We start from the raw sequence: 23015 nt of genomic DNA, 5'->3' as shown, positions 1-23015 counted from the left end.
AGTCTTTCGTTTACGAGAAGTAACCTAAGCTTTCCTGGTAATTAATTGTTTGTATCTGTGATACAAAGATAATATCTTGAAAGTAATTTATAAAAATATGAAGCAAATTTTATTCTTTAGGGAACTGAAAGAGTCATACAGATTCTCAGAAAACAATAAAAATTTGAGAAAAGTAAGGTATGAGGAAAGACAACTTTGAATTTAATCTCTGACTCCTTTATTGTTCTTATATATCCAATATAACTAAATTCGCCAAATATCACTGATGTCTCTACACTGGGCACTCTCCTTTATTGCTTATGACTTTAGAAGTTTAATCCCTCTCTGCTTTTATTTTTAGAGAAAGGGTACCCTAAGAATCTGAGAACATAGGGTCTGTTTATAGTGGTACTCTCCGGTAGTTTGCTGAATTTCCTAAATCGGATAGAAAGACAATGACACTAAAGCTTATCCAGATGTAGTTTTAATGATGTCACTGGGCTTTACTCCATAATCAAGGACCCTAAAAATATACAATTTTAGGCTTAGTATCTGCAATAAGGTTAATGGAAATCTGCACCAAGGGTAAATACTTTAGCGGACTGTGTCATCAGGAAATATTTAAACACCATTTAAAAGGATTTAAAATAAGTAGATTTGATTTTACACTGACTAATGCACAGAAATATAATACAATAGAGCTGTTAACAAATAAACATAATGCCTTTCTCTCCTCTTTTGCTCATCCTTTGCCATCTGTATCGTTAAGTCCAATTAGCTTCTCGCATTTAAAGTTCTAACCTACTTGCTTTTTCACCTACGAATGGAGACAACAGCTGTGTAGGTTCAGCCGTGACAGTTTGGGACTAATGCCATTACTTCAATTATTTATTTTCCAAAACACTGATTCGTTCATGCTATATCATTACTGTAAATCCTTCAATGGTCTCCCATTGCCTCAGAACAAAGTTCAAACATCTCAACATACCTTTAGCACCTTTGACAATTTGACTCTCCCCTCCCCTTTCATGGTTCCTGACCAGCTACCCAGGCACTCAGTCATCTCAAGCCTGGCCCTCTAATTTTTGTGAAATGCACATGGACCGCCCTGTGCCATGGACTTCCTGCTCTGGTCCTCAGGCTTGCCTGATTCCCAGTTCTGAAACTCTCCTTGAAAGCCTGCAAAAAGTCGCTTCCTCTGGTGACAGTTTATCCTCCTGAGTACTTCTCCCTTTGTTCTCACATCTGTCAGAGAACTCACCACGGACTGGACAGCATTGTATTTAGTTGTGCCTACTTCTGTCTAAGCAATTGAACTGGGAATGACTGGAGGAAAACCAAAAATGTCTTAGTTATGTAACTTCCAACCCTTGTACATAGTTGATGCTCAACAAGTACTTTCTAAATTTCATACGCTATGTAGTTGAGTGACATATTTGAAGGGGAATCTTTGCATTTACAATCTTTATCATGATGTAATAATAATTTGAGCATTTCTACAATTAGCAGAACATGGTTGTTGATCATTTGCTATGTTCTGAGAGATACGTGAGCACCTCAAATCACATTTTTTACATGCATTATCACATTTAATTCTCCCACTAGGTGTTGAGGTAGTACTATTTCTGGTTTATCAGGAAACCTGGACTTAGCACCTACATGATTCTGCCTCTGAGCTCTACCCAAATTCCTCCCCTTTGAGTGTGGGTAGAACCTGGGACTCTGATGAGCTATGGGTCCCAGGATTACCTTATATAGAAAAAAGAGCCGACCCTGGTGTGTCCAATTTAACTGCAAGCCAAGTCTTCTGCAGACGGTACCAGAAGTCAGAGAGATTCAAAGCCTGAAGGGGATTTGATGCAAAAAAGTTTCCTGTTGTGAGGTGGAGGGGGCCACGTGAGAGGCTTTACAAGTTGAGCAGCCTCTGGCTGACAGCTCTAGCCTACAAGGAATCAAATTCTCCCCACAGCCTGAATGAGCTTAGATGTGCAGGCTTTCCCAGAGCCTCCAGACAAGAGCCTGAACTGTCCAATTTTTTGATTTTGCCCTAGTGAGACCCTAATTAGTGGCCTAGTCAAGCCTACACAACCTCTGACTTACAGAACTGTGAGCTGGAGCATGGGTGTTGTTTTAGGGTGCCTCCTGGACTCCCCTCACAGCATGCGCCCCCTGGAGATGGGGTCACCGCATTAGGATGTGGGTAGAAGTAACACAGGTCACTCCCAGGCGTGGCCCATAAAAATCTCCAACTTCTTCTCCTTTATCCCCTTCCCTTACCTGCTGCAGCAATGGAGATAAACTCCAGAGCCATCTTTCAAGTCAGGTGTAAGAGACGGCAGACCTACCATCTGCCTGGGACCCTGAATGACTGTGCTCAGGAAGGAAGCTTTGCTGATCCAAGTCTTCACTGGCACAGGGCTCTTACGTGAATGACAAGTGTTTCTGCTGACAGAAACGTGTGTGTGTGTGTGTGTGTGTGTGTGTGTTTGCACCATCAAGGTTATCCTAACTAATAAACAGAATCTGAGAACTCAAGGAGAAGAATGAGCTAGTCACATAACTGGGTGACAAGAATTCTAGTCGGAAAAAACAGTAAGTTCAAAGGTCTGGACATAGGAAAGGACTTAACTATATTCGGAAAAAAAAAAAAAAAAGACAAAAGACAAAGAACCAAACCAAACGAAACCAAACAAGTAGAAACAGAAAGTAAATCAGCACTGTGGAGATAAATGGGTATAGGAGAATGGCATATAGCTAAGAAAGCAGATAGGAATCAGAGAAGTGTTGAAGGCCAAATAAAGGAGTTTGGGTTTTATTTTAAGATTTGATATGATGAATGAAAAAGAAAAAGTGAAAGATTAAACTCAGGTTTGTATTTCTGGCAAAGGGGTGAGTAGTATTACTGTTCTTTGAGATGAGAAACTCAGGAAAAAGAACCTCTTTTGTGGGAGGTAGCAGATATAATGAATTCAATTTTGGGGACTTGGAGTAAAATATCTAAAGCAGGAGTGTCCAATATGGAGTTAGAAAATGATCATAGCTTAGGAAAAAAATGTCTGAACTGGAGATAAGGATTGAATCATCACAGAAATATTGTGTGGCTTGTTCTAAGGAACCCCAGGATAAACCAACATTTGTGGATAGATGGAAAAGAAGAAAAGAAGATACATGACAGCTTGAGCAGTAACAGGAAAGTTGAGAGGCTGAAGTGTCCCAGACACAGAGAAGAACCTCTGTGATGAAGAAATGACCAACAATCTGTCAAAGTGCCATGAACAATAGTGCTTTCACGTGGTCCCTGAAAGTTTCCCCCTGAACTGGGGACCATAAGAACTTTGACAACCTCAGTGAGAATGATTTCAATTAAATGGTCAAGTATTTATAAAGCCAATGGAGGGGTAGTGGGTTGAGATTTGTCTCCCCAAAAATGTTCAAATCCTAACTCCCATAAAGTGACCTTATTTGAAAATAGGGTCTTTGCAGATGTGATCAAGTTCAGATGAGGTCATACTGAATTAGGATGGGCTCCAAATCCAATATGACTAGTGTTCTTACAGAATGAGAGAAATCTGGACACAGGAGAACAGCACATATGACAGAGGCATATGTCTGAATGCTCCAGACTGCCAGTAACCATGACAAGTTGGGCTAGGGAAGGAAGGATGCCCTCCCCCCGCCACCAGTTTGTAGAGGAAGCTTTAGCTCTGGTGACACCTTGATTTAGAACTTCTAGTCTCCAGACTATGAGAGAATCAATTTCTGTTGTTTTAGGCACCCAATTTGTGTGGGATTTTGTTTGGTTGATTGGTTGTTTTGTTTTTTAGGGAAGCTCCAGCAAATGCACAGGAGGTAAGGATGCAAAACAAGTGAGCCAGCGGTGGTAAGGACAGTGGCTGTGAACATGAGAAAGGCCAGGCTGGGAAGGTGGGGAGTAGGAGTGGGAGATAGAACTCAGAACCAGGACACGTTTTCTCCACGTCTGTCTTTTTCTTCTTCTCCATGTAAGAGATGTGAGCCTGAAGAACTGTGGTCAATGATGAGCCAGTAATGGAGAATGTGAGGCAAAATGCACTGGGGAAGTAAAGATCCAGAGCAAGACTTTAGAATCCTATCAGTGACTCGAGAACATTGGATATTAGAATGGCACCAATCAGGATGCTTACTTGATTTTCTTCAACCTGGAGGTCCTGAGTTCTGCTGAAGAAAAGTATCTACAGGTCAAAGGCCAATGATTGCAGGCAAACCACCAGAGACCTGGAGAGCAGCAGAGAACACTTCTCCCTCATGGGCTTGGGAATGAGCTAACCCTGCCAACACACTGATCTGGGACTTCTAGCTTCTGGGATTGTGAGACAATACATTTCTGTTGTTTAACCCCTCAGTGATACTTTGTCATGGCAGCCCTAGCAAATGTACACAAGAAGTTTAACAAAAAAAAAAAAAAAAAAGCTACATATTGGATAATTACATTTGAAAATTTCTAAGAAGCTACAGGAACAGCCTACCTCATTAAAACTGCTTACCACAGTTAGCATATTAATTACTTCTGAATTATGCATCAGTGTTTGTTGTCATTTACTTTAAAATATTAGTTTACCAATTCTCAGTGTTTCTTCAGTTTAATCCAATTCATTTCAACTCACTTCAATAACAGTTTATTAGATGCCAGTTGGGTCCTTATTTCTACAATACATACTATAGAGATTATGAAAAATAAATAAATACTTGATAACTGTACTCAATGAACCTACGTTTTGGTTTTGGATCAAGATTTTTCCCCTTTAAATAAATTTTTTTTACAAGACAGAATATATTTGAGTGATAAACTTCTAGGAAAATTATATGAAAGATTCTGTGAACCAAAGGAAAAGGTGTGAATTGAGGTAGATCATCAAAAAGATTGTGTGATGTTTTGATGACAGTAGATAGTGCTGGAGGTAAGGAGACTGTCATTGACACTGGCCAGAAGAGAGGAGTAAGGAATTAACCTGATTAAATGTCAGGGTAAAGACTAGAGAGAAGTCAAAGCTAAGTATTAATAGGTGATAGAGTCCTAAAATATACGTCCTTTATACCAATTTTACCACATCTATTAAAATTGTGAAAAACTACAAAAATTCTCCTTTCTAATATCTAAGTTGGAGAATTTAAAAGATGAAAAGACTCCCCTTCAGGAAAAGAAAACACTTAGATCCCATAACTGGAAGTTAACCACTATTGTCACTTAGGTGTACATAAGCACACGTATTTATAAGTACACATATACACACATGCATTTTACTAAAATAGACTCATGTTACGTGCTGTCAGTGAAAACATTTGTTTTAACCTCTTTCTGCCTTATTCAGTATTCTTCTACTGCTTCATAAGCTATCTGGCCATACAATATTCCATTAGTGGACATCCAGGAGTTATTTTTCTGGTGTACATAAACCAGTGATTTCACACGCTAACTTTTAATTTCATAGATGAAGACTTTCTATAATTATTTCTTACTTTCAGACTTGGAGAAAGATATAGATGTTTCATTCTGTAAGCATTCCAGTGGCTTTCTAGAAGGTCAGGAAACAACAGCTGACAGGGTTTGAGCAGCTATCCAGAGGTCAGAAGATTGGAATACAGGTAGAGGAACATGAAAGACTGTTCCACTGATTTACTGTCTCTACCTCCATTCTCCAAAAAAAGCCAGTAACAAAAGAAAACATATTATTTGCTTCCATTCATATTAAGTAAAATAAAATAGCAAACAAATCTATGCTAACAGGGAAGCAGTCACCTGAGTCAGCAGATAAAACTTGAAGGCAAAAATGGAGTGCTTCTAGGGTGTTCACAGCGTCTATTTCTGGCTTGGTGCTGGCTCCATGGATGTCTTCAGATTCTGAATATTCATCAAGCTGTCTATTGCATATTTTTTTTTAAGAATTCATAGTGAAATTAAGTTTAAAAAAATAAAAAATAATGGCAGTTGTCGGAGTGCCTAGAATAGCAGTTAGTCTCTGTTTGTAAAGATCTCAGAGGTAGGGCAGGTTCCATCACCATTTTCAGGATTGAACACCCTTTCTTTTCTATCTGGATGTTATCTCCTTCCCTCCCTCTGAAATACCTTCAAATATAAAGACCTTTCCTACTTATTTAAGAATATAATATTCATCACTTATGTTAACAAATTACAGGTAATATTTGGGTATAGGTCTTAAAATATATTTAAACATGATTAATTTCTTCATATATTGCTATACTGTGAAATATCTTAAAGTAAAAATGACACTTTGGTTACATTGTTTACAATGAACCACAACTGATATTTCAATATCTGTGCAAGTTATTTCACTTCACTTGACCCTTTGTTACTAAGTTATTCTTCAAGCCCAATAAAGTGTCAAGTGTCCCCTATTGATTGACCCAAGGATCTGGTCTGTGGCCAAATCTTGAGCAACTCTCCTGAAGCCTTTGATCACAGAGTTAGTGATCTAGCCTCTATTCATAATTCAGCTTTTTTTCCTTGTAGCCTCAAGGTTTCTTAGACTTTTTATAATTTAATGCTGCATGTCTGTGACAAAAAAAGGGCACAAAGTATGACTTTAGTTTGTAATAGAGAGGTACCATGACTCATAGATGAGATCATTACCTTACCTGAAAACCCTCATATGCTCTGTCTTATTAATACTGGCCTTATGGATTAGAACACAAGCATGTTAACAGTATCCTTTGTATAATATTACTTTATGTAAAAAGAGTTATTTAAATGCACTGCCTTGGGGTATTCAAAAATGCAAAAGTTCAGAAAATATCAAGGTTAAAGTTTTATTTTGCTAAGAAAGGATCTTTTGTAAACTATCAGTGGAAATGAATATAATTTAGCTCAAATTTGTAGAGAATTGATAAGGTTCCTTATAACGCTTGGTTAGAAGTACCCAACCTTTAAATGCTTTTTTATTGTGCCATAAGCAATACAGCTTCTTCTGCAATAAATTTCTCATCATCAGACTTAAGTGTTTGGAAGATTCAAGATGAACATTTCTATTTTGCTGTTTAAACATTTTTTTTTTTGACCTTGGCAAATCAGACAAAAAAAAAAAATCCCCCAAATTTTTTGCACTTCTTAGTTGGTTAAAGATATACTTACTATCTAACTTTACCAGATATTCATCTGTTTTTCATCTTTCCTTTCCTTTTCTCTCTCTCTCTCTCACACCCACACACACCACACACACACCTTACATTGCTGTTATCTTTGCTTCACTTTTTTTTTTTTTTTAGATCTTGTTTGTTTATTTGACAGACAAGAGATCACAAGTAGGCAGAGAGGCAGGCAGACAAAGAGGAGGAAGCAGCCTCCCTGCCAAGCAGAGAGCCTGATGCAGGGCTCGACCCCAGGACCCTGAGATCATGACCTGAGTGGAAGGCAGAGGTTTTAACCCACTGAGCCACCCAGGCGCCCCTTAGCTTTGCTTCTTTACTGCCTTAGCCTCAGTGACAGAAGCACAGGTTCTGAGGAGGTAGCAGTGGGAAGATGCCTTGTCTGGTGCTAGAAATCAGCCACTCTTACTCAATCGTAAGACTACTATAGATTTATTAGGTGACACACTTGCAAACCTATGTGTTTTATGGTTTGGTGTCAGATATGTACATCACAGAGTCCTTATCGACCTTTACTCCTCTGGAGTACTTCTAGGAGTTCTCAACAATGGCTTAGGTAGATTCACCAACGACAACTTGTGTCATAAAAAAGGAACCGTCCAGAGGGAACACCGTTCTTTCTTTCCCAGTTCCCACAACTCACATAAACGCCCTTGTCACTTGCATAGTTCTACTTCATTCAGTTCCCACCATCTTGCTATCCTTGTTTCTGAAAACTCTGTAGGCTTCCCTGAAACATCTCACAAACTTCTTAAAGATTGCCAGTTTCTGGTAGGGTGCTCATTTAAAATGAGAATGATCTGGTTGGCTACAGTTTGGATAGTCATCATCAATCAGGATGCTATCTAGCCTGAACTTTGAAACAATCCTGGGATGTTGAACGGCCTCACAAAAGGTTTCTTTTTTCCTGCCTCTTTATGAACATACTATATACATACATCTTAAGTGGCTCACAATAGTTTTATTGGTGACATCAATATAGGTCTTTCAATCTTTCAATAATGTTTTTAATCATAAGCTTTAAAGCACAATTGTTTTTACCTCAAAATTCTTAAAAATCTGTTATGGGACAGAAATAAGAGATTAATGGAGATCTTGCAAAAAAAGATAAATGGCACCACCGGAATACCACAAAACTGGGGGAAAAATTAATTGAACCTATACTTTTGATAAATATTTATTTTTTGCAGAAGAAAAATGCATACTAGTTTAAGCTGTCATTATACTAACCTACATCCTATTTTTCATATTATTAGTAATACATAATGTGGTAGTTTATATTCAAAAATAAAACTAGAATGTATATACCTCATGTATTTATCCAGAAATACACCAAGGTTACTATGGTTACGAAAAATCCATTACCTTTGAATACAGAATGAAAAAGTTTGACTTAAAGTGTGTGCTATTTATTATAGCAAACATCAACAGCCTTCGGGAGGTTCTCTAACTGGATTCATTTTTCAGTGTCACAACTGACCCACCATACTACTAGCTTATGGCCTATGCAAGGCAAAAAATTTGAACTGTATGCATTTTTAAATATATTTTGTACTAACTCAAGGTGCAGCAATGCCTTTGACTTTTAATGCTTCATATTTAAGAGAAAGAAGAAAAAAAAATGCAAACCACCGAGATTCTAAGTGGCTGCTGAATTGAAATGCATTTACTTTTACGTGTATTCACCATGGCAGCAAGACCCATTTGCTACACGTAAGAGAAGGATGTTGGTTCCATGCAGGAACTTAAGAGGATGCTACAAATAAATGGAGTAAGAGTGAGGCAAAAAAAAAAAAAAAAAAAGTGACACTGTGAATATTTAGGAGGACACCAAAACCAGGTTATTAAGGAAGTTTTTGATACGGAGAAGACAAGGAATTTTAAATAATGCAGATGATTACAACTAGGGAAAACAGAATATCAAACACAGTTCCTTAGGAAGTTTCGAAATTATTCCTCACCTATTAAGTCTTTGGTCATCAAGGCTGTGATCAGTTGAATGAAAGTACCGTATAAATCTCTACGAAACATGCAAAAAGTATGCCCTCTACCTAGTAGTTCAACAGGCAAACAAAAAGAAAATAATGTTTTTTGCTTGCAAAATTATCAAAGACTTAAGAATGTAACATGCCCTGCTGATGAACTTTTCTGGGAGACAGTAGAAAAATGTATATCCAATATTTCGGAAAGGTTCACTACCTTTGACTTAGCTGTTCCCCTTTTGGGAATCTAATAAATAAGATTACATACAATAATATTTGTCACAACATATTAAAGGGAGAGATAAATTAGAGATTTGAACTCTTTCAAGTGGTTAATGTATGTATTAGCATACATTTGGATGGGATATATGTTAGTATTAAAATATTAAAAAAAATTTTCAGGAAAAATGCCTCCTAAAGTGGGATACAGTCATAGTGAGGGAATATGCAAGTGTTCAACATTATACATTACAGATCAATTTTGTGAACATGAATAAGGTACTAGCAGGAATTATGTCTTATACTGAGTTTCTATCAGTATGGTGGAATTCTCAGGTATTAGATATCTGGATGTTTTCCATTATGTCCAATAAACATATAGTGCTTTTATAATTGAAAAATATTATCAATTATTTCTCTACTCCATGAGACTGCATCTTCCATTTCTCTGGCTCCCTGTGAATCGGCATTTCAGCAGTGAAGAGACCCGCTCTGGTAGCCCCAGACTCTCACAGCCGCTGACAGCACCAGCCCTCCCCAGGGGACACTCCACCCCCAAACCAGGCTCAGCACAGAAAGGACACAAGGGCGAGCAACAAGTACCAGTGACGTCATGGATGCATCTGACAATGGAACATGACCCAGATTCAGTGTCTGGAGAGGTTAGAGCCTGTTCAAATGGCCAGGGCCATGTTCTCTATCAGCCTTCTCCTGGCTGATTTCAGACAGATTCCCTTTCTCCTTGTGTCTTCTCTGTGATTCCCAGTGGACAGGTAGACTTCGAAGAGTAAATGACCTGGAATTAGGGCCTGTTACAGATACAAAATCTTTGAGCTGAAAGGGATCCTAAGGCACTTTTTTCAATCCTCACACGACTTGAGAATCTATACAGAAGTGGGCATCCAGTCTACCCTCATAGTAGAAGAAAACACTCCATTTAGGGGCTGTTATGGACTGAACTATATTCCCCCAAATTCATATTTTGAGACTCTAACTCTCAGTGCGACTGTATTCGGAAATGGGACTTTTGAAGAGGTGATTAAGGTTACATAGATCACAAGGGTGGGACCAACAGGTCCCACCAGGACCAACCAATGGTCTCTAGTCCATCCAACAGGACTAGAGACCAGGTAAGAAAGGTCTGCGCGCACAGAAGAAAGACCTTGGGAGGACGTGGTGAGAAGGCAGCTGTCTGCTAGCCCAGGAGAGAGGCCTCGAGAGAAACCAAACCTGCCAACACCTTGATCTTGGACTTCTAGTCTCCAGAACTGTGAGAAATAAATTTCTGTTGTTTAAGCCAGCCAGTCTGTGGTATTTTGTTACGGCAGTCCAAAAAAGAACAACACGGGTGCTCTGGGGTTTGCAATCAGGCTTTGGTCACCCTGTCAGGGTTGTTCAGAGGAAAAATACAATCATATGTAATAATTTGTAATAGTTATTTATGTAAATATGTAATGTTTATATATTATGTAACATTCACATGTGGTGTAAATATTTGCATATTTACACGATATGTTTATGTTAATATGTTGATAATTCACATATTTACATAAAACATTTACACATTATGGGAATGTGTAATAATATATAAGATTTATTTATGAAAAAAAATAAGATAATATGTAATAATTTGAGTAACAGAATGTGGAAAGAATCAAAGTATGGGCTCTGGGGCCAATCAGATCTAGATTTGAAGTGGTTCCTCTGGTATGGGTTAGAATTCCTTAACCTCCCCAGGCTTGGTTTTACTAGCTCTAATGTTAGAACAATCATGCATGACTTTGAATCCCATCATAATGTTATTGACTTCCTTTCTCTCCTTTGTGTTGCGGTCTCAATGTGCCTTGTATCTTCTGCTATTTGGAAATGAGAACAGCAAGAAATCCAGTTGCTTATTAGAAGCCAAGAAGGCTATAGTAAAAATAATAATAATAATAATAATAATAATAATAATACCAAAGATTTAATCTTTAAAAATCTACATTAAAAATGAAAACCATTAAAGAATCTCTTATCTCTGTGACTCGAGAAGATGGTTGTGGACACTACAAAAATATCTCACTTTCTTTACACAGTATTATATTTGGGGGCATCTATTGTACTAATCCACTATGTTAACATTTGCCAAGATTTTTCACTGTTGATACCAGTCATAAGGTTCTGTTGATGCTTCAATCAAACAAAATATAGAATTCATAGCATTTTGGAAGTAGTATTGGAAATCAATGTGAATGCTGGGCTCCTGTCTTCCCCATACTGCTCTTCTGACTGTGCACAGAATCACCACATACGGCCTTCTGCACAATTTGGAAATAGTCAAGGTTTACATTTTGAGACCTGCCGTCAGCCACACAACTTTCCAATGGACCGGGCTAGCACTCATGTCTACCTATGGAAGGTATCTTAGTTTCTTTTTCTACTTTTCTGTTTCCTTTTCTCTGTCACTTTTTCTTTCCCACTATACTCCTACCCTCCAGAATTTCCCCTTTGCTAGCTTCTTTTTCTGTTCCCAGCAAACACCCAACTTCATTCATTCATTTATTCAACATGGTCTATACCCATTCTGTGATAAACCCTAGAGATACAGTAATGAACCAGACACTTATAGTCATGTCTTTGAAACTTGGGGTTCAGAAGGACAAACTGACAAACAAATAAGTACCCTTATTCAAAGATAACACACACAAAAAAGAGGGGGCACACAGGTTCCCAAAGAGCATATCTTCATTAGATCAACTCTTACTTTGGAATCAGAGAAGACTTCTCAAAGGAAATGTCTTTACTGGGCCTAAAAGATGTGTTTTCCTATTATACATGATGACATTTTTGGGGTCTACAGAAGTGTTTTATATTAATTATTAATTCATGTGTATAGTTCATTCCATAAAACATTTTCATCTTTTTGAAGTAATTTCTTTGGTCTGTAATATTTAATGAAAATAATGCCTTCAGATATTGTTTGGGTGAGATTAGTCTGTTTTTAAAGTTTAAAACATGAGCTTTGCATTTTACAGGAATTAAGAGTATTCTTTTTACTAAGTGTTAAGACTATGTTAGGTGTTTTATTTATAGCTCTAGTTCTCTTTAAAATCTTGAAAACCATAGTTGTTGCCATTTTACAAATTCAGAAACTAAGTCTCAGAAGGAAAGTAACTTGTTTTAAAACCACATGCTTTCCATCACAGCCAGAATGTTTGGATTGGTAGCAAAATCCCACTCGTGGGCTGTGTAACTTTGCAGATGTTCCCTAATCTTTCTCTGCCTCAATTTCCTCATTTGTAACCTGGAGGTAATATTCACACTTACCTCCTAGAGCATGTATTACAGAACTCTATCCAACGTCAAGGAATAAAATATTAAAGTAATAGCTCTTTTTTTTTTTTTTTTAAATAATAGATCATGTCTCTTGAAGGTTCTCAGTCTAGAGAGGACACCAAAAAATGTAAACCCTGAGGCTGCCACTGGGTACATGACATAGTTCTGTCCACAAAGACCTCATCCCCACATCTATGTGTGTCTTCCTGAAGCCACAAGCTCCAACAGAGGAGGACCAGCCTGCCACTGATTCTCTATTACTACCTCAGCAGCTGGCATTAGTGTGGAGGACTGAATAAATAATGAATCCTGTCTCTGTCTCTCCCTGGTTGTGACCTTTCATGAAGAACGACATATCTCTAGACCTCAGCTTTTCCTTAGTCAATATTTGACTCATGATGTCTTACCAGATAGTCACATATAGTATATAAAATGTTATACAATATATAGCCACTAAAATTACTACACAAATATAAGCATGATTCAGATACCAGGCAACAAGACATAAAATAGGCGTCTTGCATTTTACGAGGTTTTCAGCAATTTACTTCATTTTACTCGAGTGTTGTCACACGTTATAATGTGATTTCAACATATACACTATGTTTCTTCTCAAATGGTCCCAAATTCATAAGACACTGAGTCACACATCTGAGTCTTAATATTATCCTGCATTCATGAAGATGTGAAAGTAGTTAACTCATGCGACAGGAGAATTTGTTTGATATGACATTGACTCAACCGGGCATGGTGAGTGGGACTGGAGACCACTCAAGGGGACCAAATGACAGGAGACTGAATAAGGACCCCAATTTTAAAGACCAGACTTTCAGATGATTACAGACTACACCTATCTGCAATATACAGAGTCTAACATAGATGAGAAATATTTACCAGTACCTATAGGAGTCTTACCTGTGGCCGTGTAGTTCTCTTCACTGCCCGAATAGACTAGCATCCCATCCATATATAAAGAGTACTGAGTTATAATGCCATTTGCTTTTTTGGGTGGATCCCAGGATAGTAACAAAGAATTGGGAAGAGATTTGGCTACTGGTGGCTGAACTTCCTGTGGGGCTGTGGGGGGAAAAAAAAGATTCATATAGTCTAATTTTAGTTTACTTTTCTAATTCAAACTTTTCAGACCTAAACCAATAAATCATGAAATAAACCTGATATTTCATGCATAGAAATATTTCTGATTCGTGGCAACTTGTCAGTAATTGCTTTAGGAACAGTACTAAATAACCGTCCTAAATTTATGAGCATTTGCATTAATGATGGATGGGGAGTATTACCCTAGTTCACTTGACTGATGCTTGCATTACTTCATCAAGAGTATTATTAACCCGTAATCTCTACTTGGGGCTGTGCCTATTAAAGCAAATTAAACAGAAGGAGTCCCTACCCTTGAGGAGCTTTTGATCTAAGGTGGGCAATGCTGGGGAGGATGGTTCATAATAGATATGAAAAAATGTTTGTTTCTGTAGAATTAACCAGCAAGTATGGAATCAATTGAGTTAATTACAGATGAAAATGACACTGTAAGTTTGTTTTTCCCAAATAAAGTTCTGTTCATTTTCTGTAATGGTAAATAAATCGGATTCACAGGAACTTAAAGTTTAAAATATTGACCCTAAACACATCTTTGATTTGGTACATTGGCTGTAACTTTAAGAAAAAGCTGGAAGTTGGGAATTCCTTAATTAATGAAGAGGAAATAGTGAACTGGGCCATTAGGAATCCCTCCGGGATACAGCTGTGAAGTAGGTTTTAGGCAAAACCTGGACAGAAGGGGTAGGGGTCATCCAGAAAATAAGGACGCTTGTCCCACACTGAGGCTGGTGGAAACGTTTGACAAAGGAGACGACCATCACGTGGGTCATGGGGCGCAGCAGAAGCAATGCCCCAATAAGAGAAACAGGCTTGACTCTCCACAGGCTTGACTAAGAGAACCCTGAGGAAACATGGATGACAAGTCACTGATGGCGTAGTCCAGGTGAGGATGCTCTCGTTGGGGCAAGGTCACTTGAAGGATTTCACAGACCCCTCTATCCTGGTTCATCACATGGGCCACTGTCTTTCTCTTTCATGTCTTCTGTGTGACGGGTACTCGCTAAAGGATTTGCAAGAGGGAAGGGGAAAGAGGGAGTCAGGAAGGAGGACTCACAGATGCTGAGGGATAGAGACTGGCTGACTGTTCCCCAGAGGATCAAGCTTTTCAATCTCCTAAATAACTTGACAGCTAGAGAGTAGAAGCGATGTGTAATTCCTCTCATCCAGGAGAGAGAAATATGAAGTAACAATGCTTCCAATGTTTGGAGGGCTGTTATTTCTTGAAGCGATGCGTTCTGATGCTTGAGCAAAGCTTTCACTTTGGAGTGCTAAAATATTTTCTCTTTCTCACTGCCTTCCTAACGTATGCTTGCTGAAACATTAATTTATGCCAACAGTTTGTAAGTTCCAAGTACAACAAAAGTGAGACTTCAGTCAGAAGGAACGGAGCAGTGATTAATAATGCCTCAACCGGCATTTCGAGGCTCCATCATACTGAAATAATTGTTGCCGGTGCTGGTGTTTAGCAGTTCAAAGAGACCATGGAAATCAACCGTTTGATTCTCAATTTCATACTGTGCCGTACAATCAATTCTTTTTAGTCAGACTGTCTCTAGATTTACTTCTGAGCCATAGTAAAATGAGGAAGCTTTCATTAATCTTTCAGATGCTTCATATTAATGACAAGGCTCTTGCATGAACAATGTAACAGCAATTAAAAAGCCCATTAATCTGCATTACAGCTATTAAAGATGCATGTCATTAAAGGGTATGGAGTTTGATTCATTTTCGCACCCCCCCAAAAAATGGAGCAATTATGGCCTGGCAATGCACTTTGTCATCAAATTAGGTTGGGGTTTTCCAGCAAATGGCCTTGCAGCATTTAGCTCTTCTCCTATTTTATTATTCATAACTGAAATGTGGAAGTCAAGACCTTTGAAATTACTTTACCTTCTTGTGGAGTAGAGATGTTCAATGCCTGTGAGCTCTCGGTACAGCCAGCCAAAGTGCAAGCAGTTAGGGTTACTGCATAGTTTTTGAAGGGTAGCAAGCCTGTCACTATGCCTATAATAAAAGGGGGGAAAAAGAGTTTGCATGTTTACTGTAAGCAGCTATAAAGAGCAGTGTGTGTGTGTGTGTGTGTGTTTGTGTGTGAGAGAGAGAGAGATGTAGAGACACAGAAACAAACAAAAAAATATGCCCCTTTAATTCATTTTCCTGCCTGTGTGCTGATTACAGAACAGAGTGACTAGCAAAAAAAATTGAGACCAACTTATTGTTAAAACAACTTGAAACAGCATTTTCCCAAATGTGCGCCTTAGAACATTAGTGCCCTGAGATGTTCCCCTGGAAAGATTGGTTTCCATACATAGTTCATGAAGCAGAGCACCGTGTATCTGATAGTTAAGATGCATATTATCCTATTCTAGGATTCTAGACCTCCTGCAGAATAAAACTATTCAATTTTCTCTAACCTAGCATTTTTCAACCTTATTCAACGAGAGTCCTTTTTACATAGCATCTATTAACACACTTTAGGAAATGCTAATCCCAAGAGTGGCTTCATTACTTTAACGGTAGGATACACATATACAAACTATTTGTTCATGTTACAACTAACAAATATGCAAATCAACATAGTTGAACAATTAGCAAATTAGATAATTATGCTTTTGTGCTTCTCCTTGCAAAATTATTAGTTTATTTAATTAAGACACCTGTCTTAAACAGAAGTGGTACACATGGAGGTGTCGAATTAACCTGGCTTGGTGGTGAATATCTAAGATTTGTTCAGCAATTAAAAGTACCTGTAGAAATGAAAGCACATTTTGTTTACTAATGTTCATAATCAAGGCAGAAGCTCTTTATTTACATAATCCCAGGAATTAAAGAAGTATCAAAAATAAAATTTGTATATTTGCTCACCATTGTTTTTTACTGTGGACATTTTTCAGTTGCCTTTAGTCCTAACCACATAGATTGTCAACACTTTTTTTTTTTTTAAAGATTTTATTTATTTATTTGACAGAGAGACACACAGCGAGAGAGCGGGAATAGGAGAGGGGGAAGCAGGCCTCCCACTGAGCAGGGAACCTGATGCAGGGCTTGATCCCAGGACCCTGGGATCACAACCCAAGTCGAAGACAGAGGCTGGCTCAAGGACTGAGCCACCCAGGCGCCCCGACTGTCAACACTCTTATAAAAAAAGATGGTCTCAGCCATGATATCCCTTTATTTTGTAAACCTTCAGTAGCCTAGAGAATGTATTATTATTTAAATATGCCGATATTGGCAACAGCCTGCATCCTTCAGACACAAAATTTAACATATATGTTTTCCTATTCCCTCTCCCTAATAGAAATCTTTAAAAAAATCAGATGAGCAAAGGGCAGGTTGATGCAAAGACCAGGGCTATTGTCTACTTGGGCACTTCGCACGCGGCAGTCCCCAGTGATGGCTCGGCTGCTGAGCCTTCATTCCAACAGCTCCTCAAGCACTGCTCTGGACCCCTAAGCCCTCTCTGCTGCACTTGTCACCATCATCTTAACTCTTGGCCAAAGAAGACACAGAGCCAGTGACCTAATACACACACACACACACACACACACACACACGACTCCCTCATGCCCAATTCAGCTCCCTCTAATCTGGAACCAGCCTCACATCCTAACCTTCTCCTCTCCTTCGTTCCTGCCACAGGGACTGTTACTTCTTCTTGAACTTCCCAGACCATGACCCGCATTCCAAATTTGCTTTAAGAAGTTCTTTCTCCGGGAGCCTGGGTGGCTCAGTGGATTAAGAAGTTCTTTCTCCTTCCACTAGATGTCTTAAAAGAAAGCACACATTGCCACCTACGCATGTCATCACGCCGTGGTGAAGTGGTCAAGAGGCTAGACACCGTGTTTGCCTGGGTCCAAACACCAATTCTGCTACTGATTTGTTGTGTGGGCTTGGATGAGTTGTTCAGATATCTGTGCCTCAGTTTCCTTAACTGTAAACAGATAAAACAATACCTGCCTTGAAGGAGAGGTCTCAACTCTCAACTGTGAGTTGGGGGCAGTAGAGACTTAGCTCATAGAATTACTAACAAGATTAAATGAATTTAGGAGTGTAAAGTACTTGACACAGAGCTATGTAAAGAGAGAGATCTAGCAGAGGCTGTGTCAGTCCAAGCCGTTACTACTGCAACCCAGTTTCCTGCCCACACTGTGCCACTAAATCCCAATTTCTATCTTTTCAAGATCACTAGTAATCTCCAAATGTCAGATCAAGTCACCCTTCCTCAAATCCTTATCTTCCCTCTATTTACTGGGCTTTGACTCCCTCAGCTCTCTCTGTGCCACTGAATTTCCCCAGTTGTTTTCCTTAGCTCTTGAGAGCTACTTTCTTTCCTTGACCTGATTAGCTCTCTTCCCCTTCAGAGTCTTTTAAATAGCTCTTGTTCTACAAGGTAGTATCTTCAGGCTTCTTTCTTCTTCTAAACACTTATCATTGTGAGCTCATCAAGCCCCATCTCTCATTTGCGTCTCCAGACTTCACATCTCTCCCCAGCTCTGGTTCTGCATCTCCACCTGCAGCTCATATACCCCATCTGGATGTCCCACTAGCATTTCATTCTCAATATGCTCCGATCCAGACCCGACAGCCTCAACTATTTCATAAGCTTTGTTTTCCCATTTCTTAATGTTTCACCACGATCCCAAAAGTCCAGACTCAAAACTAAAGTAACCTTGTGAGATACGTTTCTAGCCATTTTATCCTTCAAAAATATCTGGTATTTGTCAGCACTAGCTGTGAGCAGGGGCAGAGAGAGGAGCAGCCTCCTTGCTGAGCAGAGAGCCTTATGGAGGCTCCATCCCTATCTCCTGGGATCAAGACCTGAGCAGAAGGCAGACGCTTAACCAACTGAGCCACCAAGGTGCCCCAGATTCAGCATTTTCTCCCCTCTTGTCAGATTACAGTGAGTGGTTGGGAGGGGGATGGTCAACCAAACCACCTTCCCCAATTCAGAACAAAGTCATATTTTTGTTTGGGACATGTGGTTTACATCTTGTTTCTCAATATGGAGTGTTTATGAAGATGGATTAAAGTTGATGATTATGAGAAGTTCTGCTGTCACCAAAGAGGGTAAGTATGTTCTCCCTGATATTAAGAGAGTTTTCTTGGAGATATAGATCCATAGAGATCATTGAGTGACTAGCCTAATGGCCTCATTTGATGAGTCAGTCTTACTTAGATTATGTACTCTCCCAAAAAAACCAAAACAAAACAAAGAAAAAAATGGTAGTACTACTATGATAATATGTCATCATCTAAAAATATTCCCATTTCTTTTTCTCTATTCTTCTGGGAAAGGTGCTATAGAATACATATGATCTTTACAAGGTTTCTAAGAAAATATTAGAGCTCAAAGGCTCCTAATGATAACAGTAATACATACGTTAATACATAAAACAGAATTCTTGTGTATATGACAAGTGGACAAGGGCATTTGTAAGATCTGGACTTCTTAGTCCAATGTGATAGGAGATCTAGATTTAATTAAAGACAAAGAGAAAGAAGGATAATCATTGAATGTACATTTCAATATTAAAAATAATACTGAAAAATATATAGTGGGACATATTTCAAAGGAGTCTTCGGCAGAAAAATATTGCATATATTCTGCATATGTATTTCTGTAGAAAACCCAGTAAGAGAGGATGTCCAGGTAGCTCAGTCAGTTAAGCGTCTGCCTTTGGCTCAAGTCATGATCCCAGGGTCCTAGGATCAAGTCCTGCATTGGGCTCCCTGCTGGGCAGGAAGCCTAATTCTCCCTCTCCCACTCCTCCAGCTTGTGTTCCGTCTCTTGCTATGTATCTCTCTGTCCAATAAACAAATAAAATCTTTTAAAAAAATTTAAAAAAAGAAAACCCAATAAGAGAAAGTGGGGTAATCTCCTTTTATGACACCTGGGGTATTTAAAATAAAGACGTATATCCTGACAGTGAGAAATGTTAAGATTGGCTGGGATACAAGTCTCTTTCTTTGCGAGATATCACAGAGGAGCCTTTTTTCCCTTTGAATTTCAAACCGTCCCTAACTCCAGGCCAGCCAGATGACCTCTCAAATTCCCTTTCAGCCACAAAACTCTGTGAAATCAGAAAATGGTCCCAACCATGTCAGGAAACCTGCCAGTCCCTTTTGATAATGGAAGAGGATGAGCTGAAAAAAACATTCAATAAGCATAAAGTAAGCATTATTGATGTCTTAAAAGTGTTAGTATCCCAAGAAACACAGGGGTGTTGGTAACCAGATTAAAATCATTGGCACCAGCAGGACCAAAACTCTCACTGCTAAGCGATAATGCATTTTACATTAATGCTTAACATTGAGAAATCCTGACATGCCACACCAAGGGAGTTTGAAGTAAAGTAAGTCTATTCCCTTTGAATTGCAGTCCTGTGGGCCTTGGTGCATGCAGAAAGCCCCAGCTGAAAGAACAGGGACAGAGACTTCATTTCCGGGAATAAAAGCACATCAGAGAAGAAAGTTCCAGAGTCCTGGTGACGCCAAACTCTGTGCTCTGAGGATTTCCACCTAGCAGAGGGCAAGAGAACCTTGTCCTGGAGAACCCTGAAATTTAAAAGTCCCTCAAAATGATTTAGGGAACTCCTTGAGCGCAAAGGACATGTCCCTCTCCTTGACTGGTCCTGTTTTCCAGCAGCTCTTACATGGTTTACCAAAGCTGCCACTTGATGCCTGACCGAAAAACGAAGACTTTTCCTACTGCTCAGTGTCCCTGGGCCATCTCCCCCACTAGAAGGGACCCCCCCATTCCCATTCTACACTCTCCAGTGAGTTGGCAAAGTAACATTGTTTCTCTCGACCAATGAGGATGATTTCCAGCAAGTTCTTTCCTTTGCTCTGGCAAGTTTCAAAGGAGCCAAAGAGAAATACAAGCAATTGGAGGCAGCCCGACTACCTAAGAGAAAATCATTGCGGAGCTGACACCAGCGGTGTGAGCTTTTGAGCCTCTACTAGAACTCTGAGTGCCGAGAGGCAGGAAGACAACAGAAGAGCCAGCTGTGACGTTGGAATTTTATGATTAACTCTTCTGACTAAACGCAGACAAGTACAAATGCTCTGCCTGGAAACCAAACCCGAGACACAAAGCAAAATGGCATCCTTTTGAAAGCCACACACATTTTGGAGAAGAAGAAAAGCCCGTTTCTATTTACATACTTGAACAGGCTCCTCCTCCCTCCCCCAGCCCACCCCCAGCTGCCAACCTAGGTGTTTGGCCGGCCTCCACTGTAATCTGTTCTCCTTCATTATGTTAATCTGTGGGCGGAAAGATTTCTGTCATCTTCGAATCGCTTGTACAGCAATGGTAAACACCTTGGCCTGTCTGTAATTGGACAGGTGTCTGCGTTGATGTCACCCAGCTTTTAATTCAATTAAAGAGCTGGCTGCTCTCCTCTCATTAGCCACTCATTTCTGCCGCGCTTTCCGTCTGACAGGGAGCTCTGCACCCAGCAATTGCCTACCCTGAGACCAGAGTCTGGGGTCCCCTCGCAAAGATCACGCCCACTATTTCAAATGGACTTGAACAATCCAGGAGAATTTTCCTGTTAGCAAAGGCATTTGAAATAATATGCACACTCCCTCTTTCTCTGACTCTCTCCGATCCCCTTCCTCCCTCCCTCCTTCCCTCCCTCCCTCCCTCCCTCCCTCTCTTTCCCTTTAAATTCTGTATTATCTAAACAGTTTCTTCTACCTACTAGCCAGTAATTAGGAGCAGTCCAGCAAACAGAAAAGCTGTTTCTAGCTTCTTCTCCCCAGGGCTTGTCTCCATCTCAAGAGAACTCATCAGAGTACAATGCTCTCATTTATTTGCTGGCATTTCACATTTGGATCAAGAAAGTGAGGGTGGGCAAGAGCAAGGCATTTATTAAGAGGGCCATCTGGTAAGGGATACCACACAGGCAGGGCTGCTCTGGCTACCTGGAGACATAATGGAAGAACCCACCTCTTCAGAGAAAACCAGCCAGAGGACAGAAAGCAGAAGAGAGCGAGACCTTTCTGGTGTCAGATTCGGCGGTGCCGATAAATTCTAATGCTTTAAGTATACATCCCAGAATAAGTTTTGAGCTGCAAACCAACCCAGTGGATGGATTAAAGAGAGTAAATCAATCCAACACGCCATGCCTTCTGCCCACTTAAAGGAACCTCTGAAAATAAATTAAAGTTCTAACACAGACATTTTGACACAGTGACCCCATGAAACTGAATAATGACATTTGTTAAATATGGATGAAAATTTAATGGTCTAACAGAGATCTGGAAACACACCCAGGTTGCTTCTCCTTTGGTTCTGAATAGCCTAGGAAGGTGGCAATTTGTTATTGTTGCGTTTTTCGGTAATACTGTAAATGAGAATAAGGGTCTCTAGTATTTATAAAATGAAAGACAGTTTTCACTTTAACCAAAAAGTGGAACAGTAAACACCCTTACCCTAAACCTACGGTAATCCTTTGAAAACTCGGACACTAATTTTTTGCATTTAATTTTTTTTTCAAAGGGTCTTTCCGATCTTGTTTAAAATTTCTAGTCAGGATTACAGAAAGTCATATACATTGGATCAAAAAACTAAACAGATTTTGATGCTTACAAAGAGGAAAAAAATTTTATTCTCTTATTTTCTTTATAAGACATAGGGTCTTATCCCAGTCTTTGAGAAAGGTTTAACCTGGGATTTTAATTGACCTTAAATTGTTACCCATTTAAGTTTCTCTCAGCAGATTTATATCTAACCTCAAATTTTTAATCAATGCCTTTGCGGTAAGAACTATAGTTTCTGTCATTTTCATTCTAATTCTGCAATAGGTTTGAAGCCAGCCACTCATGTTAACTCTTCATCTAACCTCAGGGGCCAACCAACACTGGAATCATTAGGACGCTCCGAGAAATTACTGGACTCAATTAAGTGGGGAGACCGTGGGAAAAGAAAAGAAAAATGAAAGTCATCCCTTACGATGGGAGTCCCAGGTCCCTGCAGAGGGCCTCCTGTTCTATTATCCCATTTTACAGATGGGCCTGCTCTAGGGCTGAGTTTAGAAGGTATTACTCAGGTCTAACAGCAGAGCTGAGAACCTACTAGTCTTCTGTCTCTCTCTGAGATTATGGTTCTTGTTCTTCAACCTAAACCCTCATTCTACAAGAAGAAAAAAAGATGGATTGAAATAATGTCACTAAAAAGAATAGATTACTTTTTAGAGCAAATTATTTAAGACCACACCTTAAAATTTGTTAAAAGTTTCAAAGCTATTACTAAATCCTACT

General features: G+C 39.3%; 1 protein-coding gene across 1 annotated transcript in view; it reads right to left on the bottom strand.

Annotated features, from left to right (window-relative positions):
* The window catches only part of USH2A (usherin), a 689941-nt gene that overhangs the window by 365995 nt on the left and 300931 nt on the right, over positions 1 to 23015 (bottom strand). Inside the window, exons 30-31 of the mRNA XM_044266844.1 lie at positions 15642 to 15755; positions 13551 to 13712 (exon numbers count right to left, since the gene is read on the bottom strand). Coding sequence (XP_044122779.1) covers positions 13551 to 13712; positions 15642 to 15755 — 276 coding nt within the window. The remainder of the gene's footprint in view (positions 1 to 13550; positions 13713 to 15641; positions 15756 to 23015) is intronic.

Source organism: Neovison vison, chromosome 10 (assembly GCF_020171115.1).
Source record: "Neovison vison isolate M4711 chromosome 10, ASM_NN_V1, whole genome shotgun sequence".
NCBI lineage: Eukaryota > Metazoa > Chordata > Mammalia > Carnivora > Mustelidae > Neogale > Neogale vison.
Note: the sequence above shows the minus strand (reverse complement) of the source record. Positions and strands in the feature narration are given on the sequence as shown.